This window comes from Megalobrama amblycephala, linkage group LG2 (genome assembly GCF_018812025.1).
Source record: "Megalobrama amblycephala isolate DHTTF-2021 linkage group LG2, ASM1881202v1, whole genome shotgun sequence".
Classification (NCBI taxonomy): Eukaryota; Metazoa; Chordata; class Actinopteri; order Cypriniformes; family Xenocyprididae; genus Megalobrama; species Megalobrama amblycephala.
In genome coordinates, this window is record NC_063045.1 from 33,595,883 (window position 1) to 33,613,272 (window position 17,390).

The following is a 17,390-nucleotide window of genomic DNA, read 5'->3' on the forward strand; positions in this document are numbered from 1 at the left end:
ATTTGAACAACTTGTATTTGAGTATAAAATGAACAGCACACATTACCTAAACATACTTTAACCCTAAAAAAATCCAACACAAGTGTTGTTAAGAGGGTTTTTTTTAATGGTTTCCTTCATAATGCTTTCCACTCACTTCAAAAGTGCAAAACTAAATGTGCTACTTTTTACAGGAAAATTGTCAAACTCTCAGTAAATGTTTTCATATCACAGCCAAACCTTTTTTTATTATAAATTGTCAGAGGAACAAAACTGCATAGTTCCAAAAATATGGTTTCAAACATCTGTTGTGAATAAAAAGACTAAACCGTTTAATTTGTCCATGTTCCATCAAAATTATGGTTTCACACTTTACATAATTCCCGGTCACACCTGTGACAGTTTGTTTTAAACTGACCAGCTAGTTAGTATAGAATAAAATGAAGAGTGCATTTAGTAACCAACAACATATCAGTTTCTGAAATGGAAAAGGTCTGTTCTGCACAAAAGAACAGGCTCATGTATTTGGATGGCAAACGCTGGATTTATACTTTTCAGTTACATTCAATACTTTTAAAATGGGGTGCTTATGAAATGTGAACCTGACTGTAATCAGAATTATGACTCTCTTCACATGAGATTTTGCAATTATTATTCACTTTAGTGTATTTCCAGTGCTGATCACAGTGTTAGGCTCAGATGTTCTCCACCTGTTCTTCTATCTGTTGGTGAGTTTGGCAGTCAGGTGAAGAGCTCTGTATAATCTGCTTTGGCCTCTCTCTGTCCACATGCCTGTAGCAGGTACTCCTCTTCTCCAGATGAGCTCAGCGGCTCCACCTAGTGCCAGAAAATGTAGCGTTACACATGGCTTAAATGGAGATTTTTCGAGGAGGAGGGGGGAGACCACCCTCTCAAACTCCAAACCGACCTGTAGCCAACACTTGAATCACGTCATCAATATTCAATATGGTGTGAGTACTACTGATATGTGAAGATGTGAAGTACAATAATAGCAAGCAGTTCTGTAGTGATTTGTGTTTGCTGTGAATGCTGTATGGCATGTATTGTGATTTTTTGTTTCTGGCGTATGGAATGCGCTCAGCGGCCCCAGTCTATTTAAACCTAATGACTACCCTGCAACTCGGTTCATTCTCCGCCTATGACTGGCATGCGTGTGGACGTGACATGTTTCTTGTTAATAGGCGTGAGATGCCAAACTGTTTGGTCATTATCGTCATGTTAACTATCACAATGAGGTTAGAAGCATCTCATTTATTCCACATACATAAAAACATAATTTATCAATTCAATATGAAAGTGAGCATTACATTTATAATGTTCAATAATCATTATAACCATTTCAATGTAACATGACTCATTTGCCAAGAAACATACACATAATTCTGGCCACACACTTGAAGATTTAAAAGGATTAGTTCACTTTGAAATGAAAATTAGCCCAGCTTTACTCACCCTCAAGCCATCCTAGGTGTATATGACTTTCTTCTTTCTGATGAACATAATCACAGAAATATTAATAAATATCCTGACGCATCTAAGCTTTATTATGGCTGGGATAGGGTTCAATAAGTAAGAGCTGAAGAAAGTGCTTCCATGCACATCATAAATATGTGCTCCACACGGCTCCGGAGGGTTAATAAAGGCCTTCTGAAGTGAAACGATGCGTTTGTGTAAAAAAATAAAATAAAAATGCATATTTAACAAGTTATAAAGTAAAATATCTAGCTTCTGCACGAGCCGTCTTCCGTATTGAAGTTATGAAGAAAGTGTAAACTGGCGCCAGTTACACTTTTTCCGAAAGTTGAATAGGGAAGGAGTAGGACGTAGCGTAAGCTTTGCGAACTGCAAGAGATTTACACTTTCTGCGGACGTTGAATACGGAAGGCGGCTCACACGGAAGCAAGATATTTTACTTCATAACTTGTTATATATGGATATTTTTTTTTACACAAACACATCGTTTCACTTCAGAAGGCCTTTATTAACCCTCTGGAGCCGTGTGGAGCACATATTTATGATGGGTGGATGTGGATGGAAGCACTGTCTTCAGCTCATACTCATTGAACCCTATCACTGCCACTATAAAGCTCGGATGCGTCAGGATATTTATTAATATAAACTCCGATTGTGTTCATCAGAAAGAAGTCATATACACATAGGATGGCTTGAGGGTGAGTAAAGCTTGGGCTAATTTTCATTTCAAAATGACCTAATCCTTAAAGCCTGATTTTGGGGCCGATTTGCAATGATCAGGGGGGGTGGGGGTGTTGCGTGGTTGAAGTAGAAGAATACAAAATATAAGCATTTTCACTAGCGGTCTCAGACTTTTGGACACCACTGCTTATATGAAAGAAAGAGAAGAAAATAAATGATCAGCCAAAACCTTTCCAGCATACAGCTCTATTGGTCAAGGGCTGATTATAAAACTTTGTTTTAAACCAAGAATTGTATATCAATGGATTTATATGAACATTAGGTTGCATATTATATTGTGATTTCACTGCAGCAAAGAGCACACAATAGACACCAATATCAGGACACCATATTGAATTTTACACAAGCTTGTGAGGGACAGACTATAAAGGTCCTACATCACTTGTGATTTTCACAACTTTCAGAACTGTTTCATGACATTTCTTTGGACAACTGGCATGCTGTTAAAAAAAACGCACTGTACTTCTGTCCCTCACAGCCTGGAGAAATAGTTTTGGATAGTTCTGGCCCAGTTTACCCTGAGTGATGTGTGCTGTACATTACCTGATGATATTCCACTAGTTCACTAAGTGATGTGAATTTGATCTGGTCTCCCAGCAGCATGTAGCAGTTCTCTGAAGCATCGATCAGTAGGTGCTTGATTCCCTCTTTAGAGCGATAGGAAAGCACATATCCAAATATCCTCTCACTAACACGCACCAAGAAGAGCCCAGGCTCGCCATCGTTCAGTAGCGCCTCTGCCTGTTCTCGAGATATTATACCTGCAGGTAATATGAGATTATGTATATTATAGAAAACCCAGCAGCATTCTGTATAAATGCAGGTGGGAGCAGTTCACACCACAGTACTATTTATAATGTTTACATTTACCATTCACTGATTTAACCAATAAAAAAGCAGTAATTCATTTCTTTTTCTTTTTTGGGTGGGGTGGGGTGAAATGTTGTAACTATCTAACAGATATTAGTAAAAAAAGGTGTTGGGAGAAATCACATCCATCTCTGTGTCCACCCTAGTCAGTCACCGAGAGTCAGGGTAATGGCCCACACATGTTGGCCAATCCAGAATGCCCTGTGCTCTGAACTATTTTAAGTCAAGACACCCTTATTTCTATAGCACTTAATACAATACAGATTGTTTCAAAGCAGCTTCACCGCAACAAATATAGCTGCAAGCAGCAATTAAGTGGCCAAAAAAATCAAAATGAGGAGTTGCACAAGCATGGCTGGAAGCATCAGACCAACTGCAACATTGAGTAATTAAAGGTGCCCTAGAATTAAATACTGAATTTATATTGGCATAGTTGAATAACAAGAGTTCAGTACATGGGAAAAGACATACACTGAGTTTAAAATTCCATTGTTTTCTCCTTCTTATATAAATCTCATTTGTTTAAAAGACCTCCGAAGAACAGGCGAATCTCAACATAACGCCGACTGTTACGTAACAGTCGGGGTGTACGCCCCAATATTTGCATATGCCAGCTCATGTTCAAGGCATTAGACAAGGGCAGGACGTCTGGATGTGCACAGCTGAATCATCAGACTAGGTAAGCAAGCAAGAACAATAGCGAAAAATGGCAGATGGAGCAATAATAACTGACATGATCCATGATATCATGATATTTTTAGTGATATTTGTGATTGTCTTTCTAAATGTTTTGTTAGCATGTTGCTAATGTACTGTTAAATGTGGTTAGTTACCATCGTTTCTTACTGTATTCACGGAGACAAGAGCCGTCGCTATTTTCATTTTTAAACACTTGCAGTCTGTATAATTCATAAACACAACTTTTATGATTTTTGGGAAAACCATTCAGAAGTTGTACAAATATACACAAAATACAAAATTAACAAAAATCTCCTGACCATTATGCCGAAATACAGCAAGTAGCCTCAGGTCTTGTGATGACATATACCAAGTTTGGTCTGAATACGCTAAAGTATTGGGGAGATACAGCCACACGTTAATTTCGGAGTGCTGAATTCATTTGCACATTATTTGAGAACTGTTTGGTCTATTAAAAAGCTTTTTCATAACTTTTAGCCAGCAAGGTCTAAATAGGACCTAAACCAGTTTTGGTGAAAATCATCGGACAAACCACCTAGGATGAATTTGAAAAAGTAGGCATTTATGAAAATGCGAAATGGCAGAAAAAAATTTCATGATGGAAAATAATGTCATACTGTGCAATCGAATCATCTTGAGCCAAGAAATTAGAGGAAAAAGCTCTTATGGTTCAAAATTTATTAGCTAAATACAAGTGCAACTTTGAACAGTTGGTGTTGCTATAGGAATTAATTTAGAGACTCCAAATTTGCTGTGGTTAATGTTCAGACTGTACTCTATCTGTGTGCCAAACTTCATAAATTTCTTACAAGCGGCTCTAAGGGCTGCCGTAGACTTCACGAGCAGAAGAAGAAGAAGATGATGAAGAAGAAGAAGAAAACTGAAGGTGTGTATCAGACAGAAAGCAGTGTCTATGCAGGTGCTTTGCCCCTAATTATAATGATCAATGATGCAAACTTGATAAAACTGATAAAATATGAGACAAATTCAAATTCTGATGTAAAGCAGCTCTAGAAAGACTAGTGTCATTGTTCAGCTGAAGTCAGTTCCGTGTTGATTCAGTTCAGTTCAATAACTTGAGTAAAGTTCATCAATAATTAAATGAGTTCAATTCATCTATAAAAGACAGTGTCGTTATTCACTTTGAGTCAGTTCAGTGTTGATTTATTTCAGTTTAATAACCGTATTCAATATTCATCAATATGAAACAAAGCTATAAATAAGCTCTGCTGGAAACAGTGGTGGCATTATCCAGCTCAATTCAGTTCAGGTTTTTTTCTCACCCAATAGTGTCACTGCTGTCAGATTGATAATATTACTGAATATTAAGTGTCTTTTAAACCCCAGCTAAGCGAGCCAGAGACGACAGTGGCAAGAACCCAAACTCCACCAGAAAAGAACCTTGTTAGTTTCTTTGAAGAGTGTGATTTTGTAGAGAGGACAATGGGGATGGTCTAGATGTAGAAGTGAAATGAACAGCTATAGTCTGTGTTCTTTCTCACCGTGAAACCAGGGGGCGATTCGGGTCTGGTCGCGCTGGAATCCTGCTCTGAGGGGCAACTGCTCCTCCTGGAACCAACGAATAATATGATCTCGACTAGACGTCGACAGTGACCGTCGCATACCATCCTTCCTGCTATTCAGAACAGAAGAGACATCACATCTTTGTCAAAATCCTGGATCATCAACCACAATGCATCACAACTCGAGCAACTGAAGCTATGTGGAAGATATTTAAGTTAAGACACTGAGATGCATATAGTTCATACAATAGACATTGAGCTCCACAAATAGCTTATATTTGATCTGTTAAACATCTTCTACTGTATAACAGAGGAACTTAAATCTTAAGAATTGGCAGTGATGTGTTGAGGGGAAATCCTTGTCATGATATGTAACTACACAGTCTGCATTACAACATTCCTGAGATGAATATGACTAATGAATGAAAAGACATGACGTACAACATATCATTATTAAAAGCATGAGACAGGTGGCATTCCAGTATCTCAAAATGAAAGCATGTACTTAGATAACTGATTATTAAATAGATTGTTATATTTAAATGTAAGGGTGGGTGAAAACATGATTGCAATATTTTTTCACAATACTGTTATTGAGTTACATGCATATTTTTGTGACAAGGTAGACAAAGCAAAGCAAACCTGAATACTGATTCAATTTACACTCCATCATTTCTTTTCTATTAAAATCCAAACTCAGAACAAGCAAAAGAATGCAAATTACCACAGTTTTACCACAGATTTAAGAGGTAAGATTTTTAAGAGGTAAGGAAACAAATACCTTTATTAAGCAAGGATGCATTAAACTGATCAAAAGTGACAGTAAAGACATTTATACAAAAGATTTCTATTTCCAATAATTATTGTTCCTTTTAAACTTTCTATTCATCAAATAATCCTGAAAAATACATTTTACTATATATTCACATAGAAAACAGCTATTTCAAAATAGTTTTTATTATTTTTTATCATCGCATTATAGCCCAGATATTGATATAATATATGTCTGGGTCTCTTCTGATTCCCACCCCTATTCATATATCCTCAGTATTTTTATTTTTTTTTTTTTTTTTTTTTTTTTAGAAATCTGAATAATACAACATAATCAAAATTATGTCATGTAAACACCATATTATATGTACAGTTCTTTTACATTCGCATCTCCAAACGAAAGTAGTCGTTCATACAAAAATTGTTTTTCATGAAAGATTCCATGCAAACATTAAACAAAATAAACATAATCAATATAGAGATGGGTGACAACACCATAAAAGTGTCTCATGATATCTGTGTGCTGCTGTCAGGGACATGAATGAGCATGAATACTGTTAAATTACAGTGCAATTACTACAGTTAAACTCAATGTCAAGAGCAAGCATTTCCAGTATTTCCCCAAGAGAATAGCAGATAAAGAACAAGCAGTTCTTCACAGTTCATGTGGAATATGCTGATTACTGGAATACAGAAATATTCTAGTGGCAGGGGAGTATGTAAACTTAACCTTTATTATGTAAACATGGCCGTTATGACTGATGATTATGATCTTTCAAACCACTAGCTCTTCTGGTTCATTATTTCATTATTGTTAAAATTATTGACACACAAATCATATGACAGGACTCACCGGCTAATGGCACCGCTGGTGTTTCTGGGTTTGGGTTTAGGTGGAGGGGTTGGGTTTGTGCTGCCGAAGGCCTTTGTCATGGCCGCTACACGTCCTCTTTCTAGAGCCTTCACTGAGCGCCTGCGGTGGTCCTCGATCGTCTGCTTGGCAATAGATCGTCTGCGCATGTCTGCGGCTTTTGACTTCTGCACTGGAACCACATATGCAAAATCACACCAGTTTTTCCTATTGTACGGCATATGCATCACTGAGAAAACAACACAAACAGAACTGCAGAGAACAAAACTTCCCTATTCAGACTAGAACTGTAGTGTGTCACTGTCACGAATCTCACAAAAGCAGTCAGTTTCTCGTCCAAATAACAAGTTATTGCTTTTTTGTAATTCTCATTATTCTCCATGATGATTTTTTTAAATTATATTCTTTTTACCATATTGCAGAAAAAAGCAAAACATGTTTCAATGTTTATATGAGTATCTGTATACATCATTGTAATATTGTTTGTACTGCCTTTATGCTGATTTACATAAAAGAAAAAAAAACTTTGCTTAAATATTGTTACTAAATTAAAACATTTTACTGTATTACAGTGCTGAGAATGTGTACAGTGACAATAATGAGAATCACAAACACTCTCAAAAATATATTGGACAGATTACAAAGAATATGAATCAATTTTTGACAAGAATTTTGATGGATTTTCAAAATACTTTATAAGGTTTATCATTTTTTCCTTGTGGTTTTTGGGGTGATATATGACTGTGTCATGTTTTTGTGTGTGGTGTAGATTATATGGTCAGGGTTTTCTTTACATGTCTGCTGCCAGTCCTTGTCCTGCTCATCATGCGTCTGTTTGCCGCTCTGCACCTCCTTCAGGTTCATGTAAATCTGCTGCTTCCTCTCCTGCTCCAACCTTCTCAGCTCCTCCTCAGCCTTACGTCGCTCCTCCAACTCCAGCTTCTGAGAGAGAACAAGCCTCCAGGGTCAGCACAAACCCAAACATTTGCTTCTTAATTTGTTTAAAACAAAAGACTGAGATGATGAGGGTAGCTGGACTGAATGTTTGTGTTTGTGTGGCGGCAGTACCTTGAGTTCCTCATCTGCTCTTTTCTGCTCCAGAGCTGCAGCCTCTGTGGCCTTCAGCTGGACTTCCTGTTCCGACAACACAACCTGCTCCGGTTCGAGATACAGTCCAGAGAAACGCTTCTCCAGCTCAGCCTCTTTCTTAGCCCTGTACAATTATAAGGGAAAAAACATCAAATTATGCAGGCAACTTGCATAGGTTATTAGAGAACGTTAATTATTCACAGAGTTGAACAGGAAATGTTGACTGTGAATGTCAGTGAGAACGTTCATGACAGGTAAATTCCTTCAAGTGCTCAATTTCTCATGCAGCAAACAAAGAAATTCCTTTTGCTCACTGTCATACTCTTGATGTCAACGTGAAAAGAAGTAAAACATGTTTTTCCATGTATTTTCCATGATATGAAAATCAGGCAGCTATCAGTTTGTTTTGGATTTAAAGCATTAGTTCACCCAAAAAAGAAAATTCTGTCATTAATTACTCAACCTCATGTCATTCCACACGCAAAGACCTTCGTTCATCTTCAGAACACAAATTAAGATATTTTTGATGAAATCCAAGAGGTATGGCTCATCAATATAACCACCATATTCAAGGTCCAGAAAGGTACTAAAGACATCGTTAAAACAGTCGGCGTGACTGCAGTGGTTCAACCTTCATTTTTTTGCGCAAAACAAAAATAATGAGTTTATTAAAAAATATCTTCTTTTCTGTGTCATTCTCATACATTGTTTACATCCAGCGCTTCCAGGTTCTACGTCCGAATGGAGACTCATTATTTGCCGGCTCCTGTGTCAGCATCACATGCACGCGTCGTGCTACTCACATGTGCAGCTTTGGCCAATACTGAGCCGGCATTCGGACGTAAACATGGTAGCTTACTGCGACACCTATGTAAGGATAATGACGGAAAAGAAGAGATTGTTGAATAAAGTCGTTATTTTTGTCTTGTTTTTGCAAACAAAAAGTATTCTCGTCACTTCATTACATTAAGGTTGAACCACTGCAGTCACGTTGACTGTTTTAACGACGTCTTTAGTAGCTTTCTGGACCTTGAAAGTGTTGATTATATTGCTGTCTATGGACATTTCATATACTTAAAAATATCTTAATTTGTGTTCCGAAGATGAACGAAGGTCTTTGGGTGTGGAACGACATGAGGGTGTGTAATTAAAGGTGATAGAGAGGATTTTTTCATCGACTGAGAATCCAAAGATTGTTACTGAGTTTTTGAAATGAGCGCATGCGTAAGAACAACCCCCCTCCTTCACAGCTCATTTCAAAGGAACGCCTTCCAAAACTCGTGCACGAGTATTGGAACACGAGTGTTTACCACCGGCATTCGCTGTGTAGTGTTTTTTGGATTCATTATGTCGGACTCACTGCAGGTAACTCATAATCTGCAGTTGTTACTCCTGTCTCCTGACAAAAACATTGCATGCGGCCAGGGCTGGACTGGGACAAAAAAATGGCCCTGGCATTTTTGCTCAGACCGGCCCACCACAATCGGTCGGACACCACCCACCAGAGTATTACAATTAATTGGTAGAGTTATTAAAAGTACACTTAGTAAGAGTAGGATTTCTAGATAGACAATGTGCTCCATGATATAAAAGCTAGTTAACCCTTAGAACGTGGATGTAGAATACTGATAACTCTATAAAGAATTTTTTTTTTTTAAATTTCCAATGAAACAGACAGCAGAAAAACTATAATTTACAATTACAAATATACTTTGTTTTAAAGAGCACAAACCCCTGTTTAAGTGTCAAACATTTACCTCTCATTGTTTAGATACTCCCCATTAAAAACAATGAAAAAGAAAACTATACTACCAAATTACTCACAAAAAACGTCCTAATAAAATGATATTCATGTTATTCACTTGCCATAAACAACCAAGTGTTCATACCAGAGTAATAGGGTACAAGAGCTACAAAACATAACTTTTTATAGCTGAAAAGTGAGATCTAGTAGACCATTATCACGACTAACAGCTATAAATAGACACCTATAGTCTCGTTGTGAAATAAACACATCGTCAGTAATATTACATTATAATAATAACCTGAATTTTTTTTTTTTTGAAAAATCAAATTGCATCATTTCAGGTTTTTCTATGAGAAAGGCCGTTACTGCATAAGTGAACTCTGATAGCTACAAGGGCACTGCTAACTACAAAAAATAACTTATTATTATATTATAATAGTTATATTATAACTTTTGCTGTGCTATTTGACATTAGCTGACTGAGTGACCAGTGCAGTAGGTGACAGTCTGACTTTATAATAACGACGACGATTATGTTGTCTTATAATATTCATTCATTTAAGCATCATCGTCGTCGTCGTCGCATCATGAGTCCCTCGCTGTTAATCATGTAACTACCCTGCTTACCGCTTCTATTATACTCTCCTGCTTACTCTGTCCCTCATTGGCTTCACTGTCAGACACCTGCTGCTCCTCTGCCTTACAGGTGTCTCCTCCATGTTCTTCTATGTTCACCTGTTTTTGCACGTCAGGTACTGTAGGTTTGGAAACTGAAGCTACAGTAACCGCACTAAACATGCCAGTAATTTTTGCACGTTGAGGCATCAACCTCTAAATTTTTTGATTTTTTTGCCCGCAACTTCTCCGCACCCCCCTTGCACTTGCGCTTTTGTTTCTCCATCCTCCTAATCCAAAGATGTTCTGGCGAAACAGAGGGGACGGACTGGAGTCTGTTAAGAGATGTGATTGGGCCAGCCCAGTGTCAGTATGGAAAATGAACCAATGGGCCGCTGTCCCTGCTTTATGGGCCGGTCGTTGGCCAATTTTTATGTTTATTAAAAAAAATCATATCATATAGCGGCCCCGCCCTCAAGTGCGTCGGCCCACCGGGCATTTGCCAGATTACCAGTCCAGGCCTGCATGCGGCGCCTGTGGAGTGAGGAAAGTTACTGGAGAGCGCAGCCGCGCTCGTCTCTCACAAGGAACATCATGGCAGTAATTGACAAGCCAGAGGGCCAATCGTTTACGCGATGATCGCGTAAACGATTGGCTGATGTTTTTAAGGCCCTACCTCGTGCACAGATGATGTATATTAATATTATTACTTTCAGTGCACCTAATAAATAGTCTTTTATCAGTTAGTAAAGACAGTTTCAAGTAATATTGCAAAAATGTATAAAACAAAACATCCTCTTTAGCACCTTTAATGACAGAAATTTAATTTTTGGGTAAACTAACCCTTTAAGCCCCTATTTCATACATGCAATTGTTTGATTTTGCATTAACAGTTATGTGGCTTTGTCATTACTTATGTGGCTTTGACTGGATAACAGAATGCATTTGCCTCACACCTCATGTTAAATAGAAGCCTTTTCAGGTTTGCTTTGCACATGGAGGTTTTGCCCTTTTACTCAGTGCAGTTTATCTATAACACACATTGCATCATGGAAATACAGACCATATATGTTGTGTGAGCACTGATATACATCAAAACTAGTTAGGCTTTGATTATCATAATCTCACATTAAAAAGTGCCTCTAAAAACAAACAAATCATTTTAATGTCAGTCTGAAAGTCCTACTAAAAAAAGAACAAGAACACGAGGAGGAAGTGAAAACAGTATTAGCGCACAAGCCCTGTGCTGACAACATTCCATTAAACTAGTCAAATATTTAACTAGTGTTGACCGAGTGGATTACTTTGTAGTTTATGCCAAACAATACATTTTCAGAGTCAAAGAACAATTATAGTTCAGCTATAAAAGCAGCTCCACAGAAGACGAGACATTATTCAGGCAGAAAAAATATTTTTTCTTCTTTCTTCTTTTTATATACTCTTACAACTTTTATTGATTCTTTTATTATTCTTTATTTTGTAATATATATAGATTATTGCAATAAATGTATCTTTAACTTATTAAACTTTATTATTCCTTACACTTTTTATCTGCTTGGATCACACTGCATCAGATACGTCTGCCCAAAATTTTCTTTACTATATTAATGGACACTTTACATACATTATTATCAACAAGGTTATTATTGCTAGCTAAAAAGAATAGTTAAAAATATATATTTAAAAAAAAACACCATTTTTGCTAATTGAAATAAATCTGAAAGAAAATAAAATATGAAAAACTTAAACTAAACAAAATGTTTAAGTTGAAGCACTAAAATTACTAATTGGAAATAGATAAAAATTTGACTAAACTGAAACAAAACTAAAACTGAAATAAAAATAAATTAAAACTTAAATAATAATAAAATTGATAAAAGCATATAACAAATGTAAAAATAAAAGCTACAATCAAAATATGAATAAAAACTACTAAAATAACACTAATTGTCAAAGATGATTCTCATTATACTCTCATGATACAGTATTTTTCCAGTATTACATTAAACACTTTTTTTTTTAATTTAAATCTGCATAAATTAAAGACATTGCAATAAATAATAGCATAATGTATAGCGACTTTATAAGTGTAATCATGTATAGTTGTGTTTGCGCTATATGAATTAGCAGTGTACGTGTGATGGCTGTAGTTTCACCTGAGCTGCTCAGCCTCTCTCTGCGCCTGCAGCGCTGCTCTCTCGTTCATGATCTCGTCACAGATTTCATCATATGGTTTGTCGTCATGATGTTCTCCCATCACCCAAACCCACACATCATCATCCAGACCCTTCATCCATGACACACACTTTCCTGAAACTGCATTCAGCACAAACACATTTCACAACATGTGCCATTTAATAAACAGAATTTGACCATGCCTAATAAATATCTACATGTCTACACCAGATGCAACAGCGACCTTTACAAATCCATTTGTTCTGGTCAGAAGTAGCACAAGCTCTAGAAACAGAACGAAACATCAATTTACTGTTGTGTCAACTGTTGTGTGATTTCTGTTGGCATTCTGATTTCATGTTGACATTAATATCTCAATTGTTTCTCCTGAACAGGTTTATTACCATTATAAAACTCTTGTTTAACAACTTCCAGGCTGGAATACACTACACGGTTTTAAAACCGGAACAGATTTTAAAACACTAGGCATCACTTGCTGACTTTTTAAATAGTTAGTGTGGAAAAACTGGGCATCGTACACTAACGACCGAGGATCACACACTACCAGACATCAAGTCATTACAAACACAACAAATTCACGCAGAAACACACGCCTTGTTGCTATGAGACATGAGACAAATTAAAACAATGTGTTCTAAAATCCTCCAACAGGATGGAATGAAACTTTGAAGCTAAAAAAAATCGGAGTCTGTGACCATCATACTCTACACCAGTGATGGCGAACTCCGGTCCTGATAAAAACTCACCTGCCTTTAGCTTTCTAGTAATGCTGAAGACCTTGATTAGTTTGTTCAGGTGTGTTTGATTAGGGTTGAAGCAAAACTCTGCAGGATTTTGGCTCTCCAGAACCGACGTTCGCCACCCCTGGTCTACACGATTTTCTGTGAGATCTATCAACTCAAATTTGCAGATTGGCTCTGACTTTCGCCAACTATCTAGATCAGGGCAAAAATCTGGGGAAAAGTTGTGTAGTGTATTTCATCCTTTAGACCAAGGGTGTCCAACCTTGCTCCTGGAGAGCTACCATCCTGCAGATTTCAGCTCCAACCCCAATCAAACTCAATGAACCAGCTAATCTAGGTGTACAAGGTTGTTTGATAATTACAGGTGTGTTGGAGCAAGGTTGAAACTAAAGTCTGCAGGGCGGTAGCTCTCCAGGAGCAGAGATGGACACCCCTGCTTTAGACAAATCCAGAAATCCATCAATTTCTGGTAATACATATGACAAATCCTCTGCCCCGTATATTCACATCTTAATGACAGTTAGAATGTGGAAATAGAAACCTTTTTTGACTTTCACATATGCAGCTTCCTCCTTCTCCAGCTGTGTCTCTCTTTCTCTCCATTTCCTGATCTGTTCTTCTCTCATCTTAAAGAACAGCACCTGTTTCTGTTCCTCATTCAGCTCGGCCAGCAGCTCCGGCTCAATGTACATGTCAGCCAGTATCTGCTGCAGCATCTTCACATCTGGTAACACACAGCTCAGAGAACTTCAGCAGAAGGGAATGTCCGTCTCTTGGTCTCCGTGGGTTTGGACTGTGTAAAACACAACCCTTTCATGATACAAAAGAAACAACACCACAGGAGGTCATGCAGAGTAAATTATGATTGAAGGGTAAACTATCCCAGAGAAAGCTGATAGAGTATTTAAAGACAGAAACATCACCAAACATACTATATAAATGTGACATTTCAATGGTTTTGGTAATTTAGCTTTAAATTCACTTAAATTGTTATATTTTTTTAAGGTATGTAATTGTTAAATATAAATTTGATAATTTGCAGTTTAGACCTGGGTTTCAATTATGTTGTAATGTTGAATGGCTATTAAAGAACTTAATTATCCTCTCAATAAATAAATAAATAAATAAATAAATGAATGAATGAAAAAGAGGCATGAGTAGGCCTATCAGTGATACTGGTCTTCATAGTTCTTTGTAAAAAAAAAATGTCAAAAAACACAACAATAACAAAAAACCCAAAAACATAGTATTACCATAATACTTTTAGATGGAAATTAAATATAATGTGACATTAATACATAAAATTAAAATAATATATATATTTTTTTTTTTTATAAATATACAGTACAAGTGGAAATCAATTCTGCTAATAAAATGAAAAGGGTGATATCGGTCAATCTCGACACACATATTTGAACAACTAACAAAAATCTGATACAGTCAAAATTCGAATGTAAACAAGGAACAGGAAGCTGGACAAAAAGCCGTCAATCAATTAATGCTACATCGACACCAATCTGACACACTTACCGCTGGAAGGAAGGATTCACACACTCTTCACTCGCGTGACGATCAGTGCAGCACATCAGTGGTGTGTCTATAAAGAATCCAGACCAATCTATGCTGACTATAAAACTTCATGTCGGTTAGAACACCTGACTTTTGAAGAAACCTGTAGAGAAAGGTAATGTCGAGTGAAGTGTGTGGTAATGTACACACCCTTAACTCAACCCTTACAGCTCAAACTGAGTTCCCTCCTACACTCCGGCTACGAACCGGTTGTGAAAGACTCATTCAGTTTGATGAAAGGTGCTTTATATGCGGCGTTATTATACGTTATTCGTATTATCAGCGTTAGCCTACTAGACCTGCGCGGAATCTCTCTAATACACAAAACGCCGTCAAACTCACATTTCTACATGCTGCTTTAAAATATTTAGTCCAATCTGATCGTGTTTTCAGCTGCCGTAGTAGGCTAGGGTCTACACTTCAGCTTTCTTTTCCACGTTTGACCATATTTAAATGCATTCGGTAGATTCGTGCCCCTAATAGTGCAGATCATGACAAAAATGTGCAGATTCATAGTGACGTCTGACACGGATTGAAGAAATTCTGACCCTGAAATTGTGACTTTCAACTAAGAAAAAACAGGATAGAGAGGGAAAAAAACCCCATAAATATAGCTTGACCATGATCCAGGCTATATTTTACATTTTGTTCATTACAGCATCTATTAACAGGCTTTGAAGTTTCTTGATTTGCACAATGATTTCTTCAAGAGTTGTGAAGAACAATGTGCACTAGGTGGCGCACTTGTCACAAACCGCCAGTGAAACTGGCTTGATACTTCTTGCTTTATGCCATAAGAGGTGCCTTTAGGCCTGTGCATGAAGTGCTTGCATATACACAAGAAACGCACACTTCACATAAAACATCTCATAATGACACACACACACAAAAAAAAAAAAAATATTACATCGATGACTCCATTGCATCAGAATAAAACTAATTGATTAAAAAATAAAAGTAAGATAAATAAATAACGTGAAAATTAGACTCGACAGATACGATTAAAATAGTTCCTGGCAGTGCCAATGTGCCATTGACAGGTCATGGTTTAGCGTGGTCTCTGTCCATTTGTCAAACAAAAATGTGAATTAAAAACAAAAAAGATGATAAAACACACACAAGATGTTTTCTTTTTACTCTGTCTTAAAGGGATAGTTCACCCAAAAATGAAAATTCTGTCATCATTTACTCCAAACCTGTATACATTTCTTTGCTCTGTTGAACACAAAGGAAGATATTTTGAAGAATGTGGGAAACTGAACAGTTCTGGGGCGCCATTGACTTTTTTTTTCCTACTATGGAAGTCAATGGTGCCCCAAAGCTGCATGGTTACAAACTTTCTTCAAAATATCTTCCTTTGTGTTCAGCAGAACAAATAAATTTGTACAGATTTGGAACAACTTGAGGGTGAGTAAATGATGACAGAATTTTCATTTTTGGGTGAACTATCCCTTTAAACTTGTTCAAGTCATTTACATAAATGAGCAATCAGAAATTGATTCAAAATGATATATTAAAGATATGGGAAGTGGTTTTCGTTTGAAGGTCTATTTGGTTTATATTAATTACTTTTGATAATGACAGTGTTCCTGATCATTACTTCAAAAAGCAGTTTCCTGAAGGTTATTAAAATTTTTTAAAATGTGGATAAAATCTGATCTTCAAAATGGAATCATTCATTTAAAATAACTTCATATCATCATATTTGTTGAGAAACACATCTGCTTGCCAGGGCCAGGCCATGGGTTTGCGGGGCCTTAGGCAAGACTATGTATAGAACCACTGCAAGTGTGATGAGTGGTTATTTTTAAAAGAAAGCACAATAAATAATCATTCTGTATATAGGTGTGTCACAGTGTGTTGACAAATAACATCCATTTTTTCAGTTATATGTAGTCTGTACGTATTAGTGTATATCTTAGGTCCCGTAGCTGGTTATTATTGAATGTTTTAACATTTTTTTAAGGATCTTTTAGCTTTTTTTTTTTTTTGGCAATTCATTAGTCCTGCGGAGTGACAAAGGATTTTTTTTTTCAGAATCAAATATTTCATGTAGTCTTCAAATTAAAATGAGTTCATAATAACAGCATATATAATATTAATAAAATATAACCCCGATTTCACAGACAAGGCTTAAGCTAGTCCTAGACTAAAATGCATGTCCTAGACTAAACTGCTTCAACTGAGAGCAACTTGCACTGAAATATCTTAAAATATGTCAGTGCAATTGTTTTGTCTCAAGATGCACACCAGTAATATTTTTTTCTAAGACACATTTATAAAAGTTACTTAAAATTGAACTAAGGCCTAATCCTGGCTTAGGCTAAGAACCGTGAAACCGGGCCGTAAAATAGTTGATGAATTACAGCTTGTCATCTTGCAGGACACTGCTGTCACTTCAACTATACTGACATAAATAACTTATTGGTTCAGCAATAAGTTATTAATATATATGTGTGTATTTTCTTAATTAAATGTATTTG

General features: G+C 36.7%; 1 protein-coding gene across 5 annotated transcripts in view; it reads right to left on the reverse strand.

Annotated features, from left to right (window-relative positions):
* Nucleotides 1–83: 83 nt before the first annotated feature.
* Nucleotides 84–17,390, reverse strand: part of sh2d4a (SH2 domain containing 4A) — a 63,312-nt gene continuing 46,005 nt past the window's right edge. For 2 of the 5 annotated variants that reach the window (XM_048171974.1, XM_048171966.1), the window contains 9 exons: nt 14,869–15,010; nt 13,880–14,148; nt 12,556–12,715; nt 8,017–8,161; nt 7,743–7,890; nt 6,931–7,120; nt 5,286–5,419; nt 2,758–2,975; nt 84–816 (listed from right to left, as the gene is read on the reverse strand). In XM_048171974.1, coding sequence (XP_048027931.1) covers nt 721–816; nt 2,758–2,975; nt 5,286–5,419; nt 6,931–7,120; nt 7,743–7,890; nt 8,017–8,161; nt 12,556–12,715; nt 13,880–14,054 — 1,266 coding nt within the window. In that variant the 5' untranslated portion in view covers nt 14,055–14,148; nt 14,869–15,010 and the 3' untranslated portion in view covers nt 84–720. Of the gene's footprint in view, nt 817–2,757; nt 2,976–5,285; nt 5,420–6,930; nt 7,121–7,742; nt 7,891–8,016; nt 8,162–12,555; nt 12,716–13,879; nt 14,149–14,868; nt 15,209–15,249; nt 15,381–17,390 lie in introns of those variants that run through there. The other 3 variants (XM_048171981.1, XM_048171959.1, XM_048171992.1) reach the window with 3 other exon arrangements.